The 16,605-nt window shown below is 37.1% G+C and overlaps 2 protein-coding genes and 1 long non-coding RNA gene across 6 annotated transcripts in view; 1 reads left to right on the top strand and 2 right to left on the bottom strand.

The window, feature by feature from the left end:
* LOC659849 (uncharacterized protein) overlaps nt 1-11,459 on the top strand; it is a 34,231-nt gene extending 22,772 nt beyond the window's left edge. The window contains exons 1-11 of one of the 4 annotated variants that reach the window (XM_008193831.3): nt 2,316-2,331; nt 6,460-6,665; nt 8,562-8,679; nt 9,189-9,381; nt 9,449-9,594; nt 9,645-9,883; nt 9,930-10,028; nt 10,115-10,257; nt 10,308-10,476; nt 10,523-10,623; nt 10,675-11,459. In XM_008193831.3, coding sequence (XP_008192053.1) covers nt 2,324-2,331; nt 6,460-6,665; nt 8,562-8,679; nt 9,189-9,381; nt 9,449-9,594; nt 9,645-9,883; nt 9,930-10,028; nt 10,115-10,257; nt 10,308-10,476; nt 10,523-10,623; nt 10,675-11,172 — 1,920 coding nt within the window. In that variant the 5' untranslated portion in view covers nt 2,316-2,323 and the 3' untranslated portion in view covers nt 11,173-11,459. Of the gene's footprint in view, nt 1-2,315; nt 2,332-2,657; nt 2,814-5,466; nt 5,804-6,459; nt 6,666-8,561; nt 8,680-9,188; nt 9,382-9,448; nt 9,595-9,644; nt 9,884-9,929; nt 10,029-10,114; nt 10,258-10,307; nt 10,477-10,522; nt 10,624-10,674 lie in introns of those variants that run through there. The other 3 variants (XM_966117.5, XM_008193832.3, XM_064359006.1) reach the window with 3 other exon arrangements.
* Nucleotides 11,460-11,773: 314 nt separating this feature from the next.
* Nucleotides 11,774-13,112, bottom strand: LOC659776 (uncharacterized protein). Its single transcript, XM_966050.4, has one exon. The coding sequence runs from the start codon at nt 12,961-12,963 to the stop codon at nt 11,848-11,850; it is 1,116 nt and encodes a 371-aa protein (XP_971143.1). The 5' UTR covers nt 12,964-13,112; the 3' UTR covers nt 11,774-11,847.
* A 1,268-nt stretch (nt 13,113-14,380) lies between these two features.
* Nucleotides 14,381-16,034, bottom strand: LOC135267147 (uncharacterized). Its single transcript, XR_010335468.1, has 2 exons — nt 14,814-16,034; nt 14,381-14,749 (listed from the first exon to the last, which is right to left on the bottom strand). It is a non-coding gene; the product is annotated as an uncharacterized LOC135267147 (long non-coding RNA).
* Between the last annotated feature and the right edge of the window lie 571 nt (nt 16,035-16,605).

Genomic DNA, 16,605 nt, shown 5'->3' with positions numbered 1-16,605 from the left:
AAGTATGGCTATTTTTAAAAGTTATTTTCTTTGAATTGTGGTCAGATATTCCGTGAAGTGTGATAGTGATGACATCACTGTCATCTCACAAATCACTGACCGTATATGGACTGTCTGTTGTCCCGAATGTGGGCTGAAGACGACCAAAAAGGCAAAAAAAGCAAATTTCGAATTGCGTCGAAGTATATTTTCTTGGAACTATCAAACCAGTTTTCCTTTCTAATAGCGATTTTTATTGTGTTCTAAAAATAAGATTATGTGGTCCAGAATTGGCTGTAATTTCAAAAATCGAGCAGGCTCAGGTGCTAATGTCAAATTTCCATGGCCAACCTCAACCCGGAAAAGGAAAACTATAATAATCAGTAACAATATTATCGTTAACTGCGCAACAGATACAAAACAGCAATTTTTCGAATTTTTGCCATTCGTTAAATTCTTAATGACTTGACATTTGAAAATCAAAGGAAATACCCAAATTCCGCACCAATACAAAACGGTGTCAATGGCAATGTCATTGCAAAACACTAAATAAAATAGTGTTAGCACCTCAGTGTTGTACTTTGTTCCATCATTTGCGATAATTTCAATTAATTAGTTGTATATTAAATATTCAACTCTTCGCAATAACAAATTGAAATTACGTATCACGATTCCGATTTATGATTCACGAATTCGATTATAAAATCTTTACGTCCTTGCATTAGTTTTTGAATTCTTAGTAAAGCAAGATTCATGTATTGTTCAAGGACGTTCCGTTGAAAATATTTTTTATTACTGGTGTGCTCGGAGGAAATTGCGAACGTCACATCCAGAACGATTTATTGGAATCATGTAACTCATTATTTTGTTTAACAATTTTAAATAGCTTCCGTTTTGTAATGTTTTAATTTGGTCAGTGATATTTAAGAGCGTCTAATTTCGTCCCATTACGCGATTAGAATTATATCAAAACACAACAAAAACCACAATTATTTGTTATCTACGCATAGACTGCTTCTATTTATTTACAACAGTTTTGGTTTTTAAAAATGACCTCACGGTTCCCGCGAAGTGGTATTTAATGGATCATTAAATAACAATAGGACTTATGATTCAGAAATGATTAAGCTGTTTGGAACAAATTTTATCACAGGTTCATACATCAATAAATACAAAAAGATGGAACACCCTGTATATTTTTGATTTTAAAATTATCGGCGCCATCTTCCAGTAAAACCTACAACTGAATAATAACTTGCTGTTTCGTAAGATAAGAATATTTTCCATACGTTTTCTGTTATTCAACAATTTTATTTAGTATTTTCTAATTTTGGACAATTATTGGTTGCATAAAAATTATGCACAGTTTAGAAATTGTAATTACAGATTTCTGCTTTACCATTGCTGAAAATTAATGACAAATGTCTCTCTTATTCTATGGACAAATGTTCAAGGTTGCATTACTGGTTGCCCACCCAACGCAAGTTACTATCAATCTTTTTTTCATCTTTAAATTAATAATTATTCATTTAAAAGTGAATGACACTTCGGATAAAGCGGCAAACATTACTCATAATTAACACGTCTGGCACCTCGCAAAAAACTTTATGGCATAATAACACGTCTCGTAAATAAAATAGTATTATTTTGTAAAAAAGTGACCATTAAACATTGCAAATAATATATTAATAATTGCTTCAACATTGCAAGATGCTACTTGCCTCGAGTCAGTTGCCCAACGTTATTGTAAATTACTGTTGTTTTTACATTCCAACATTCTCTTTTTTTGGCAAACCTAAACAAGTATTGCGATGGTCCTTGCTTTCGCCGTCTCTTGCCAATTTTCAATTAACACAGTGTTGCAATTGGCAACTTCCTTAAATACGAATTATTGAGATTAAGCCACTTGCCTGCGGATTAATAAATCCAGTTTGAAAAATCAATGGTCAACGGTGAAAGTTGTTCAACCCCCAAATGGTGTATATTGAGTTGTATAACTTGTCACAACAAGTTTAATTATTCTTTTGGCAAAAAAGTGGAATCGTGCAAAATGTAAAATCTATGAGTGATGGAAACCAGTTTTTGGCGTCGGTTTCGGCACTTTTTCTAGAAGCTTTAGTCGGCAAATAACCTTTGATGATATTCAACTTTCTTATCAGAATAAATTTGGTGACCGCGAATTGCATGGAAATACACCAAAGGTTCAAGTTCAATTTCTTTATTCTTACATAAGTTGCGCTCTTGAATTGTCTTCGATAAAAGTACGTTGTTCCAAAAGTGATTTCCGCGAGCATTTTTTGGCCGAAAATAGTGCTAAACGCTTCCTTGTGTTTCAGGTTCGGCAATGCGCAGGTAGGTAAATGTTATAAAAATAAAACTTGATTGCGTTAAAATATTTTTATTATTTTAATCACTTTGACGACAAAGTAACGTTACAAAATTCGTATTTCCGGAGAAACTCACAATTGCTGAACAACTTGACGAGTCACGCCATGGAAATAATAATAATTGTGGGTGAAATTCCTATTTAAATTTATTCAAAATTATTTCAAATGTCGTCGACAACATTATAAATTTCGTCATTACTTAATTTATGAATAATATTAATTTTTCAAAAAGTTGCTAAACCTTGATCGAAAAAAATCGTCAGGGAAGTGTCAAGTACGCAAACCTTGATTTTTACGGGCCCACTAAAGACGCCGTTATCAAACCCTTCGACATGCGTACTAAACCCAGCACTTGCATCGATAACAAACTCAAACTCGCAAACTGTTCCATTTCATTAGTAGTGCCTTAGAGGTGCGATGATCTACTTTTTAAATGTTTTAAGAACGGTAAGTTGGCCTTCATTAATCAATTTCGTTAACTTTACAAAAATATTTCTGCAATTTCAACCGGCGATATGGTGGTTCAAGGCCGACCCATATGGTAACAACACGAAAAAATAGCTCATTTTAACGAAATCTTACGTAATTTAATTAAGGATACACGGTGATTTTATTGTCGCAAAACGACATGATATTTTATGTCGCTCGTGAGACAATAACGAAATTTAAATTGCCTCTAATGGCCGGTTCGTGTCATTATAAATAACGAATTTATTAAATTAACGCACGTTTTTGAGGCTTGAGGGGTCACGTTTTGTTGGTAAATTAGAGGGCTTGTGACCTTTACAAAAATAAATGTAATCAACAATAACAAATAGGAAAAATACAAATTTGCCGAAACAAAGCTAAATCATTAAAGTTATCTCTAATCGTAATATTTTTTGTATTACAATCACTTGTAGCTTCTATTGTCTCCGAAGAATAACAAATGATGCGTAAAAATTATTTATTGGCATATGCTAATTACTTCAGAGTTAATATTTGCATAAAAATTATGTGGTTGAGGCTTTTAGGAATTACAAAAAAACAAATTTTGGACAATTAATTAAAAAATGGTGAAGAGCAAGTTTTGATGGGTATTCCCGATAGTCGGACAGTGTATAATTTTTCCATTTAATTTACTGCATTAGGTGTATTATAGCCTTACATGCAAAATTACTTTGAAATATTTTTAATAATTAACATATTTACAATGTTGCGATATTTGATATGAAAATAAGTAATAGGAAATTTCTGCACTCAGCGTCCTTACAAACCGAAATGTTGAGTTAGATTTTTTTTTAATTTCGTCTCCTCATTATTTCTGAAGACGTTACCGTCAAGGCTACGAACACTTAAGAGTCTCTTTGTAAATAAAATATTACGACGTTCCTTATGCGGTTAGGTCAATGTTTATGCAGGTATCTAAAGGAAAAGGTTGGGTATTGGAAACTTTCTACTGCTTTTTGTAAGCGCAAACCTCATTCAAATTGTGCAGACGTAAAAAGATAAAACTGGTAATTATTTTATGATTCCATTGTAATCACAAGGCATTTTAATTTTTTTGGGCCAGTCACATTAATCATAAAATAAATAATTTTAAATTAATAACAATTATATTTGGTCGTCATACGATCATATCGACGCATAATTGCATTGACGTATTTAAATGTGTCACATGTTTAAATAAATGTAATAAAATGAAAAAATAAATTGACTCCCATCTAGATAAATTGTTCCATTCATAAAAAATTCGTCGATTTTGAATTGTTTGCAGTGTCAACAATTTTGAGATTAGAGAATAATCGTTATTACATCCTTCGTAAACATGTTACTCTACACCTATACCAAATTTTAGATTTAGTATTTATTTATTAATCGATATCAGACTGTATTCTAGAAGATGTTGCTTGACCTTTGGGTGATTGTACTATTTTTCATTGCAGTATCGTAAAATTGGAAAATTTATTCATGGTGAAATTTTATCAACAGATGGGTTTCCAGAAAAATTCCACTTGCATTTCCGCTAGGATTATTTTTAAACCAATGTCCTGTGTCAAGGCTTAACACTTTGCCCGATAAGCTGTGGGAAATTTTCCAAGGGAGTCCCCGAAAATTTTTAATTAGCCGTGTAATTTCGTAACTTAATAGTTATAACAAATGCCCACATTTGTCTGTGACATAAAACGTTACGCAAGGTACAGATGGCAATAATTTATTGCTCCCATATTATGTGATGTTATATTATCATTAGGACAATGAAAATTATATTGAAAGCATATACATTATATAAAGTGTGATTAAGCACTTTAAAGCGTGTAATTACACAGGATGTTTGGAAAAAGTGGGACATCAGTGAAGACACTTTTATAAAATAATCACACTAACAATAATAATTTCACCAACGACGATTTTATTTTGCGGCCTGTTATGGACAAAACTTAATTATCACAATTATGTCAAACGTAATCGTGTCATAACCGAGTGAACGTAGAGGAGATTTATTCCATTTTTATCACACCTCGAGTGTGATTAATTGGAAATTACTTTGTTTTATTATCGAGATTCTTAGAACACGAGTAAAATAATAACTCTATTAGAATTTACAAGCAAACACTTCACATACAACTCCTTTAGGGTAAAGCGAACTTTAATCAGACGATAATCATTAACGAAAGTACGTTCGCTTCGTTAGCTGTAATAAACTAATTACAATTAAAAATGTCAATGCAATATAATTAACACATTTTTCCCGGCAAAAAACTGTAAACAATCGATTTATACAGTGGACTGTAATCCCCAGACGTCGTAATTAGGGCTTGCCAACCCAGCGACACGAATTTGTCGAAAACACCACGTTTTACATGAAAAAACATTTTGTACCGTAATAACAATAAACACGCAATGCAATTATCATTGAAAAACCTTTATCAGTTGGTAGAAAACAATTAATTCTTTTTGATTACCACTTAACTTGACACAGTTCAAGTGAAAAATAATAAACATAAAACGAGATTTTCTCTCTTCGAGAATAATCATTTAAACGAACATTAAGCAAAGTACAACGATTTATAGCCGACTCACCTGGTAATTCCCCCAAAATGAAGAAATTGGGCACAAAAAACTAAACCCGCCATTTGTAATCACGTGACTTGTGAAAAAGGGTGGCCAACCTACTCTTTCAAATTTATGCAAACCCGACCTGAATAAATTATCGGCTAATAAATTACGTCATTATTGATCGCGGAAAATTGAAAATTACGTATTTTGTGCCGATTAATTCGTCAAAATGAACACTTTTTATCCCAAATTGAGTCACGTGATTAAGGGTGACCAACCCTGTCAAGATAAAGCTAATGACAGCTTTCACAATTAACCTAAAATATTTTTTATGAATTACAAAAAGTGGTTATAAATAATCTCCAAAATATTTGCGTCAAAGGTGTCTCCAATTATAGGTCAGTGTTTTTTGTAGAATTCGAGTCCATCGGGCTCCAATTTCCCGACAATGTTTGAACTGCAAAAAGTAATGTGTAATGGGTTTTTTAGGTGTGATAATAGGTGCAAATTCTTAATGGATCATTTACGCGTTATAAAAAAGTTAATTATTATTTACCGGAAATAACTTCTTCGGCTTATAAATCGGCCTTCAATCATTATTTTTAGAAACAAAGATAGTCCGAAAAAGATGGCTAGGAGCGCGAAAGTGTAAATAAATTGGTCGTAAAATAATGATTACCGTGATTTTGTTATTTGGAGAGAAATTTTGATCCAACATTTGCGGGATTATGGCTCGTAAAGTGATTAAAAATTAGAAATGTTGCAACCGCTATAAATAACACAATGATGGTTGAATTTTTAGATATGAGTGCTCTTGAAATTTGGAGTACTGGGCGATAAAACCCAAAATCGTCCTCCCAAGGTGTAAGTCACGGCCGTTTTCAAAGGGGTCATTACTCGATAAAAAAATACCATAAGTTAGCCCCTGTCAAACGCCGGTTTCGGGAGCCCCCTGGGCCCGACGCCGCGGCAGGGAGCCTATAAACGCTGCATCGTGATAGTAGAGCGTCAGTTTCGACCGAATCCTTGTAGCGTGAGCTTTGTTTTTGTTTAGGTGGGATGTTATCTTGAGTGAAAGCATGTCCTGCACTAAAGAGGAGATCGTCAAGTGCTGTGCCAGCGACGCCCGCGACGCCAAATACGCCCTGAACAACAATGACTTCGCCAAACACCGCTTCCCGAAAAAACAGGCCGTCGACGTCCGATTCGAAAACATCACATATACCACATGGAGTTGGTCCATGACCCGCTTTCAAAAAGGTAATTGCAACCACTTTCTTCCTCTCGCGTCTGTGCAATCAACGACCCTAATGCCCACCACCGCACCATTATTGCTATTTTTTGCCACTGGAGAAAGTCGCGCGCGAAAAAATTAAAAGTAAAAGTCAAATTTCGGAGAATTGCAAAATTTTCTATTAAACATCTGTATCGATAAGTGAGCATAATAAATTACGCTGTTAATTTACAATTTAAGTGATAACGGGCGATAAGGCACGAATGTTACGAAATGAGTAAAGACCAACTCAAAATCGGTAAACACTGACCAGTCGTTTTTTGCGTTGTTGCAGGAAAAAAACGCTCTGTTTCCGCTCCAGGTCTCATATAGCACCTCATACATTTTTATGAGGCTACGAACTGTAATTTCAGACCGTTGCAAAATTATTTTCAGTTTCTAATTTTAGTAAAGTATTGATTTTCCAAGCCAGCGACAGTGAATTCGTCCAAACACATTTCACGGACAATTAAATTCGATCGCAATTATTAGAGACATGCAAATTATTTATTTAGGTATTATTCAACTGTACAGTAAATAAACAGGAAATGAGCGGTTTTACAGTCGTCAGGACTTATTTATATTCCTTTTGCATCTAAGGAAAAAATAATTGCCACAACTTTGACTGTTTTTCGCCCTCTAACTAAGGCAATAAAAAACGCAGTCATAATGAGATTCGACTTGATTATTAATTTTAATTGCTGTAATCACTTCAATTGGATGCTACGATTAGCAACAATTAATTTCGTCTCGGTCGTCTTTTTTCTCTCGAATTTGTCGCTTAAAACGTTGTATAATTTGGCCATAAATTGGACTCATAAATATGGATTTGATTCCGTCGGAGTTTCCCACACGGGAGAAAAATTGATGCGATAGAAAGTCAAATACGAAAATGACATAACATTAAATGCTATTAGCTGACAAATTGGAGCAAGGCTTTGAAAGGAAATTACATGTCATTTGTTCAACTGTTTGAGAATTTTCTTTTGTAATTTTGTCAAGCCGGCCTTGACAATTTGACTTGCATTTCCAACCAATCGGATTCAAATAATCCATTAGGTGACAGGAATCGTGTCAGATTGTCATGGCCAACCTATTGTTGTGCAATTTTTATCACGATAAGATTGGAAAACAAAATATTTTGACCCGATCAAGCGCATTGATAACACGTGTGCACTAAAAACGTTCTTTCCCACGTTCTGTACCTTCAACTTTCAACCTAATAATAACATGTATGTAGAAATGTGTACATTTATGAGATATGTAATTCCAGTTGTTTGTCAATCAAGTTAAATAAGCTCTTTACATAAACATTTCCTAAAAAGGGGAAATGGTAGCAGTGTTACTTTGGGGCGATTATTGATAAGAATTGGCGGTTTGACTTTTGGTATCAAATTCACCGCACGGCAGCCACGGAGAGGGCATCTGGTCGCCTCTTATCACTGCCGATTTAACTAAGCGAAAAATTGAAAACAGGATGTTGTACCATCGCCACAAATAAAACCTTTCTTCGCTCTTCACCTATCATCAAATATTGCGTTATCAGTGTAAAGGAAAACTAGTTTCATTTGAAATGGAAATTTTTGAAACCCAGCGACAATGACCCAGTTGTCTGTATGAAATTCCAATTAAAAATTCAAATTTTTTAAGTAAACACTCGTCCATCTCTCGATCAATTTAGACCATCGACTCGCCTCAAGGCTGAAATTACTCATTGCTTGAATGAATCAGATCCGTATGACTATTAGCCATCGAAATTATCTAAACAAACAGAATCACGTCCCGAGAAAAAATCCGAAATAAAAAATATTACAAGTGCACGTGTCACCTTGAACGTGCCACCAATCATAATTTCGATCTGATATCATTAATTTAAATTACAGAAACGAAACGCATCCTTCATGGCGTTTCCGGCCTTTTCAAAGCCGGAGAGATCTCGGTGATTATGGGACCATCGGGCGCTGGCAAAACGACTCTACTTAATATCTTAGCCGGATTCACGTAAGTATAGAAGAGAAAGTCGAATTAAGTTCAATGCACCGTCACGTGACCAATTAAGTAATGAACAAGTGCCGAATAAGTGCCAAATGTCAATGTCATTACTAAAAAACTGAGCCTCTTGCAAAATTCCATCGCAATTTCATTTTCTTCATCAGCGCAATCCGAGCGTCCAATTAACTTAAAAAATACACGTCTATTGCTTTTCTCTACGGTTCGAGTGAAAAGAAACTAAGTAGCGACTTTTTAATTTTTAGTTCAAGACAAAACGGATAACCCTTAGTTAGTGCATCAGAATTGTAATTTTATTCAATACGTGAATGATAATAAATTTGTGGACAAACTTCTTTGTCTTTTTTGATCTTTGTGTCGAAACACGGAAACTTGGTAAACAAATTTAATCAAATAAATAAACTTGGCCCCGTAAGACAACTTTTTGTGTTGATAAAATGCACGGTTTTGTGCATTTTTTGTGAATTTGCGTTCGAGATTTAGAATAGGAGCGTTTGCAGGACGCGTGGCAGCGCCGGAGTCGTGAAACTGAACGATACGATCCGTGACAAGAGCCCGCGTTTCCGGAAGTTGTCCGCGTACATCCCCCAGGACGAGGAACTTCGCATGGCTTTGACAGTCAAGGAGGCAATGACCTTCGCCGCAAATCTGAAACTAGGATATTCCGTTTCGAATGATTACAAAAAACAGCAGGTAAATTGAACTGGCGACCTTTTTAATCATCGACCAGGAAGCGAATTTTCAAATCGGCGACTTCCAGGTGTTGGAGCTTTTGGAAATGCTGGGTTTGGAGAACAGCCACCACACGCTGACTTCGCGCCTCTCCGGGGGCCAGCGGAAACGCTTAGCGGTGGCTTTGGAGCTGTTGAGCAATCCACCGATTTTGTATCTCGATGAACCGACGACGTAAGCGTTGCGAAACTTTAAGCTTGGAGTGTTTTGACGTGGTTTTCTAGCGGTTTGGATAGCTCGTCGTGCACGCAATGTGTTTCACTTTTGAAACGGCTGGCGCAGGAAGGAAGGACCATCATTTGCACCATCCACCAGCCGTCGGCGCTGCTTTTCGAAATGTTCGACAAGCTGTACGCCCTGTCGGCGGGGCGGTGCATCTACGACGGCAACACGAAGGACCTGGTGCCCCATTTGTCCAGTCTGGGGCTCCAGTGCCCCCCGTACCACAACCCGGCCGATTTCAGTACGTCGCCACTCATTATAACGCGTTTTTTTATTATCGGTTTCAGTGATGGAAGTCGCCATTGGAGAATACGGAACTGACATGAACGTCTTAGCCGAGGCGGCGAAAGTTAAACAGTTCGATAAGATCGGCGAAAGTACCAAAGGTTAGTGAGACTTTCCCGAGCGAAACAATTGGTTTATCGAACCGAAAAATTGGAAAATGCTAGTTTAACGAACTTATTTATTGTAGAAAAAGAATCCATGTCGTGCAGCCTATTTGACGAAATCAAGCCGGAAGAGAAGGCTCACGACAAGTCGCCACTACCGGCCGCTGTAGTAATGCAGTTCTTATTATTATACAAACGGAATTTGTTGACGACGAAACGGGGTTATGTAAGCCGCCCGAAATTCCAATTCCATTTTAATTAATCGATTTTTTTCAGATTTACTTCATTAATCGGTTATTGGCCCACGTGGCCATTGGGTTAATTTTCGGCTATCTCTACAAGGACGTTGGTTTTGGGGCCAACACAATTCTAGCCAACTACGTTTATCTCTACGGATCGTTACTTCTGATTGTGTACACCGGAAAAATGTCAGTCACAATATCATGTAAGCCGCCAGAGAAAACCCAAACAAAAATAACCGATACTTTCAGTCCCCCTTGAAATGAAAATCTTGACGCGGGAGCACTTCAATCGGTGGTACAAACTGACCCCCTACTTACTCTCTGTGATATTAATCGAAATCCCGTTTCAAGTAAGTGGTTAATTGCGACTGGGCGATTTTTTATCAACAATTTTTTCGCAGGTGATTTGCACTTGGACGTACATCGCGATCAGTTACTGGCTGACGGCACAACCCGTAGATTTCCGTTTGTATTTATTCATCCTGTTTTGCACCCTTTCCACGCTCTGCGCCCAGTCCTGGGGCTACTTCATCGGGGCCACGACCCCCATCAAAGTTGCAGTATTTCTCGGCCCAGTGATCGCCTGTCTTTTCTCCGTGTTCGGCTTCTGTATTCGATTTTTCGACACTCCGTACTTTTTCCGGTGGTTGTTCCACGTGAGCTACTACAGGGCGGGCTTTCAAGGGATTGTTTACTCGATCTATGGCCTGAATCGGCCCGAATTGTACTGTCCCGAGGAGGCGATTTACTGTCACTATTCCGACCCCACAAACTTTTTGAAAGAGATGGATATTGTCGATGTGGACCTGGTGTCCAACATTTCTGTGATTGTCGTGATCTGGTGCTTGATGAATGCGGCGACGTACCTCACCTTGTGGATTAAGCTGAATAAGCGCTAACTAATGAAATTTTTATTTATTTGAAGACCAAAGACTTGTAACGTGGAGTAAATGTGTTCGCCACCGACGTTGGTATTAATTAATTTCAAGTGTATTATTTTACGTTTAGAACGTGGTTTTAGTTATTTAACTCGTTTCTGGGTTAAAATAAGTTTCTCAACTAGTCACTTTAGATTGTAGATTGGTGGAATATTTAAAAGGAAACTTGCCATTAGGCTTATTTTTATAATGTAGAGTCGATGTGATAGCTTTTTGTATTTTAATCAAATAAATGACATTTTTTCCAATCACTTGTGTTTTGGATTCAAGGCCGCGAACTTTCGCTGACCCTAAGCCCGATACGAATTTTTTACCAAATAAATAATTAAGATCCGGCTCCGGTTGCGTAAACGAATGCTCACTTGAGCAATAATTCACTTCCCCGCCTTTACCGCAGGTGTAACCTACTAACCAGCCGCTCAAATCTCTTTCTTTGCGATTTTTTGTCGCAATTAAACAATTACACAAAAATATCTTGCTATTTGAGCAATTATCAAGTGAGCGGTTGTCACGCATTTGAACCGATGACCAACACCACGAGGGAAATTTCGAAACAATTAGCAACAAAAATAATTAATTTATTAAAAAATATCACAAATTAGTCTGGTCGGAGTTAACAAATTACAGTACATTTTATTAGTGCAAATTGTAATTCTCAATGACGCCACTTCCCCTCCCAAGATTAGTTTTTCGTTCGGCCACGCACGTCTCATTTATCGGCTTATCTCTCTTCCCACACCTTCCGCACACTTTCATGGCTTCATTGAACTCAAAAAAGAGATTCGAATCGCCCCCATTGGGCCCCACCAAAATGTCGCACTCTAGATTTCTCTTCACGTCGGAAATGCAACACTGCAAAAACTCGGGGAAAACCGTGAAATAGCGCTTCAAATCAATTAATCTTAATCTCAAATTCTTCGCCAAAATCCCGGTCACGTAAACATCATCAATCCAAAAGTACTTGAAATAGTGCGACAGGAGCACCAATCTCGCGGCTACACTGACCCTAGTGATGTAGAACCAGCCGGAAACAAACGACGGGTATTTACCGAAGCGATATTCTTCCGGTGTGACGTACCATTTGTTTGCGGGCTCGCGTTTGGGGCTCAGATCTCGCAAAACATACCCTGCGATGGAATCCCCCGGAAGGGTTAAATTTCGTAAAAGTTGGACAGTGCTACCAATGTTAATAACAATATCGTCGTCCATTTTTATGACGTATTGGGTGGTTGGGCAGTTTTCGCTTACCCATCTCAGGCCCATTAAATGTTTGTATGTGAGATTTCGGTAGTCTTCGATAAAATTGCCCTGAATGATGTCCCCAAACCGGTGACTTTCGTCCACCAAAGCTGCTTGATTCATGTAGATATTATCTGAGGATTCCCCGACAAGAAATGCTCGTTTTAGCCCCAATTTCGCCAATTCTCCACTGGAAACGGTGCGTCGCATTGCACTACGTGTCTCTACGTTGTTGCGGTGTGATGTTACTATTACCACAGCGAGGGTTTCAGATTTGAGACAGGGGGCTGGGGTTAAGATGTATTTGAAGGTTAGGTTGAACAGTTTTTCGTGTCTTAAAGGTTTTGATTGTGACGGGGGCCTCCATAGCGTCTCAGTCTCGGCTTCCAACCCTAATTCGAGTTCACCAGGCCCTGGTTTATTGCCATTTAGCGAAAATAGCAACAATATGGCCAATACGATAACAATCAATATAAGATGAGCGCGTTTGACGTGAGAGGGGGCAAAAGCCATTATGTCATAATCTTGCACTTCTGGGGCCCCAAAACTGAGTCATTTTGGCACAAAATAATACAAAAATTGCGAGAGGTTATGTTCACATGTTTACGTGTGTGGCAGAATAGCCAACATAAATGTGGACCAGAGAGGGGCGAATGGACGAATTTCATTGGTTGAGAGCCATTCGCCAGGGAAAAGTGCACTCATTGAACAAGCATTGACAGAAACGCCCAAGACAAGTAGGTATAGTCCGGGACATTTCAATATGAGATACGTCATACCGCACACCTTGACGCGAGACTATATAGAGCACAAAAACTAGATAAGAGCTCAAATTTAGGGAACTTGTGTTTGATAGATGACAAATGTAAACAATAATAAAAATTTAAATATTTCTTTATTGTAGTAAAGTACAGCAAAATGTACCAACTAGAACACTTAAAAACAAATGGAGAAACTTTCAAATGCTTTGAAGTACCGTTGCTGGAGTACTGTTGAGGTTATGTTTGACCTTGGTATGACTGTCAGGTTTAAAGTTGAAATTTGCATTAAAAAGGCCATAAAAGCCTCGAAGTGCCTTTTAGGCTAGTCATCGTCATGTTCCAATTGCATGCCCCCTCTCTGCCACATCAGTAAAATTTGCCACAAAAGTTTTAAAAAACAACTTTAAACAACAAAAAAGGCCCTATTTTCATTAACAATGAGACATATCTCGCTGCATGCGGCACGACATAGGCCTCATAGACCAATCTCATTGTGAATGGTTTTCGCTGAGATCACTTTGAGAGGGTTTCACTGAGACTGACGTTGGCGGAAGGCTGAAACCTGCCTCGCGACAAGTCTTTGCACCAACATTCGAAAACGCTGTCAATGGCTTAAACTTATGAAACTGTGTCAGTTTTTTTGTGTCTTTTGGGATTAGTCTTTGAGTCCTGTTGCGCCGCATGTAGCGAAGCAGATCTCATTGTGAATGGGTTCTTTAATAAACAGTTTCAATGTACACCACAAGACATACACTGAGACGGCCTCATGCCTCATATCATGGCTTGTAATTGACAGCATTTTATAAAATAATTTGGAATCATAATGCAGAGATTGTTGCGAGACAGGCAGGCAGGTCTCAAGCCTACTGCAGAAGTCGCTCTCAGTGAGTCCATGTCTTAGAGATGCAAGACCAATTTAGACCATTTACAGTGAGATTGGTGCCCGAGACCTATGTCATGCAGGAAGCCAAACTTCATCGTGAATGGACCCTTTTCAATGGGGGTGTGCTTTTTGAATAAATTTGAAATGGCCTTTTTGAAAAAAGCAGTTGTCTCTCTTTTATTCATCTATTCAACACGTTTGTATTTGATGCACTTACACCAATTTCATTATCAGTGTCTTGATTATCAGGCAAAGGCAAAGTGGAATTGGAGGCAACCCAGAAATAAAAACACTCTAATTTCCTTTATTAGTAGGCTATATTTTTTATAAAAGACGACTACTCTCAGATAGAGACGTACAAAAATGTAAACAAGAGTAAAAGTTGGTTTTTCGCAATATTTCACACTATTCTTCCACACGTCCACAGTAAAATCAGAAAGCGCTTGTTGTTATAAAGCCCTTATTATGTTTTTCAACGATGGATGAGACTTTGTGACGTATTTGTTAAACGTAAGTTTTCAAATACCCCATGCCAGTGCAACGGAGTTATATTAACAATTTTATGGGATTATTTTTAACTTTACACCCATTCTGCTTGAAACAATAGTCGCTACCAGGAAATAACAACGAAAAAAGTGGACCCAAAAGGCTTCAGCTGCAAATTATAAACACTATCTGTGATTTTTTTAATAATTAATTAATAAATGTCGTGAACTTACTTTGAAGTAAACAGTGAGCTCCATCTATAACTCATAATTACTTGAACCGCAATTCCCATCATCAAAATGTGCAAAACTGCGATAAGTGAGGTTATGCAGGTATGCACTTTGTTTTCCAGTTTTTCACACAAAATATATCACAAAGTGCACAAATCGTACAACCAGCGATAGTCAGTACTGTCAGTACGTCACAGCAGCTTTCTCCAGCACAATCACTGACTGCAATTCTGTGTTGTGCCATTCCCGTCTCATCATATAATCTATAATTGTTATATGACAAGTAATGTTTCTACCTTCAAAAATACTTGCGTAAATATTTTATTATCCCGTTAGTACACACTTTTAAAGCAGCCACGGGTTATATAGATTAAAATTATAACATTTCCTTTGTTATTGTTTACATCAGTCAGCTGTTTACTGTCATTTTCTAATGCTACCAATTTAAAAAATGTCCCTGTTATTAAAGCTCAAGGACCATAGAATGAGAGAGAGAACATTTTTTGTTCACATAGACGCTGAATACACGTATAAATGTCAGAAAATTCAAATTTTTTATGTCCAAATAGAAATGTCCCGGACTGTATTTGAACCATAAAATGACTGAATCGTAAATTATTTATGTATCTTCCGCTACATATTCAATAATAATTAGTAAGGCTCTAAAAGAGCAAAAAGACACACAAAGTGAGAATTTGGCAGTTGAGAAGAGAGCATAATAACCCTAACCCTACTTTTATTACCGAATTTTGAGGAAACTTTTGTCCTTATCTAGCAATAGCAGATTTCTGTCCTAAATATCCTATTATAACGCTCCGAAAGGGCAGAAACGGAGACAAAATTCATAAAAGTGTAAATTTTGACATTTCCAGGTGATAACATAACCCTACTTTTCGAACCTTCCGAATTTTTAACAAAACAAACCAAACAATTGCGATATCACTAATTTTCGCACCAAAATTTCACATTGCCAGTTTCTGTTTAAATAAGAACATGCATTTTTATTTTTCCATTAACTGCATGCGAAACTTTTATAATTTTAGACGTTTATGGACAAATACATTTGTCATGATTAATTTTTCTAGGTCAATACTGTTCTATTTTGAATAATTCTGTGTATGAATGTTTCTAAATTTGACGGATTTGGCCAGTGAATGTTTCTGGTGATGACTTGTTTTAGACGTGTGATGACGTCAGATCCGAGGTTAGGTGTGCGGCGCAGGCGGCGAGGGCGGTTCAGTCGACAGCGAGCAGTGGCACGGGTCAGATCGGGAGCGGGAGCGGGAGGCGAGGCGAAGCGAGGTGAGTCGGTTTATTTAAATTATTGTGTATAGTGCGGTTTCGTTCAATTTATTCAGTTTGTTACTTGCCGTTGTCGCGAACGGACGTGTGCTCAAGCAAATCTAAATTTTCCGGTTTAAGTTTTCAATTCGGTGACTAGTGATCGCGTTTGAGTGACACATTTTAAATACAGTAAATAAAATTATAATCAAACACTCAAATAATTTATTGCCACGTAATAATTTTGTCTTTAATTTCAATGAATGAAAGTGGCTTGCTCAAAATTTAATGCAAATAAACATTTTTTTTTTGGTTTCATTTTTATTATTTTTTTTTAATGCTACAAACGGTAGCCAACGTGGAAGCGATATGAAGGTAGGTGTATTTTATTGCTGTGTCGTATTTATTTATTTCACAAACCAATAATTTCATAAAACTTAATTTCAATTAAAATCTTTAAATGCGGTGTTGAAAAGTGATATTTTGAGTGACACATTTTAAATACAGAAACTAT

Source organism: Tribolium castaneum, chromosome 9 (genome assembly GCF_031307605.1).
Source record: "Tribolium castaneum strain GA2 chromosome 9, icTriCast1.1, whole genome shotgun sequence".
Taxonomy (NCBI): Eukaryota; Metazoa; Arthropoda; class Insecta; order Coleoptera; family Tenebrionidae; genus Tribolium; species Tribolium castaneum.
The sequence above is the reverse complement of the archived record's forward strand: the minus strand, read 5'-3'. Positions and strand labels throughout refer to the sequence as shown.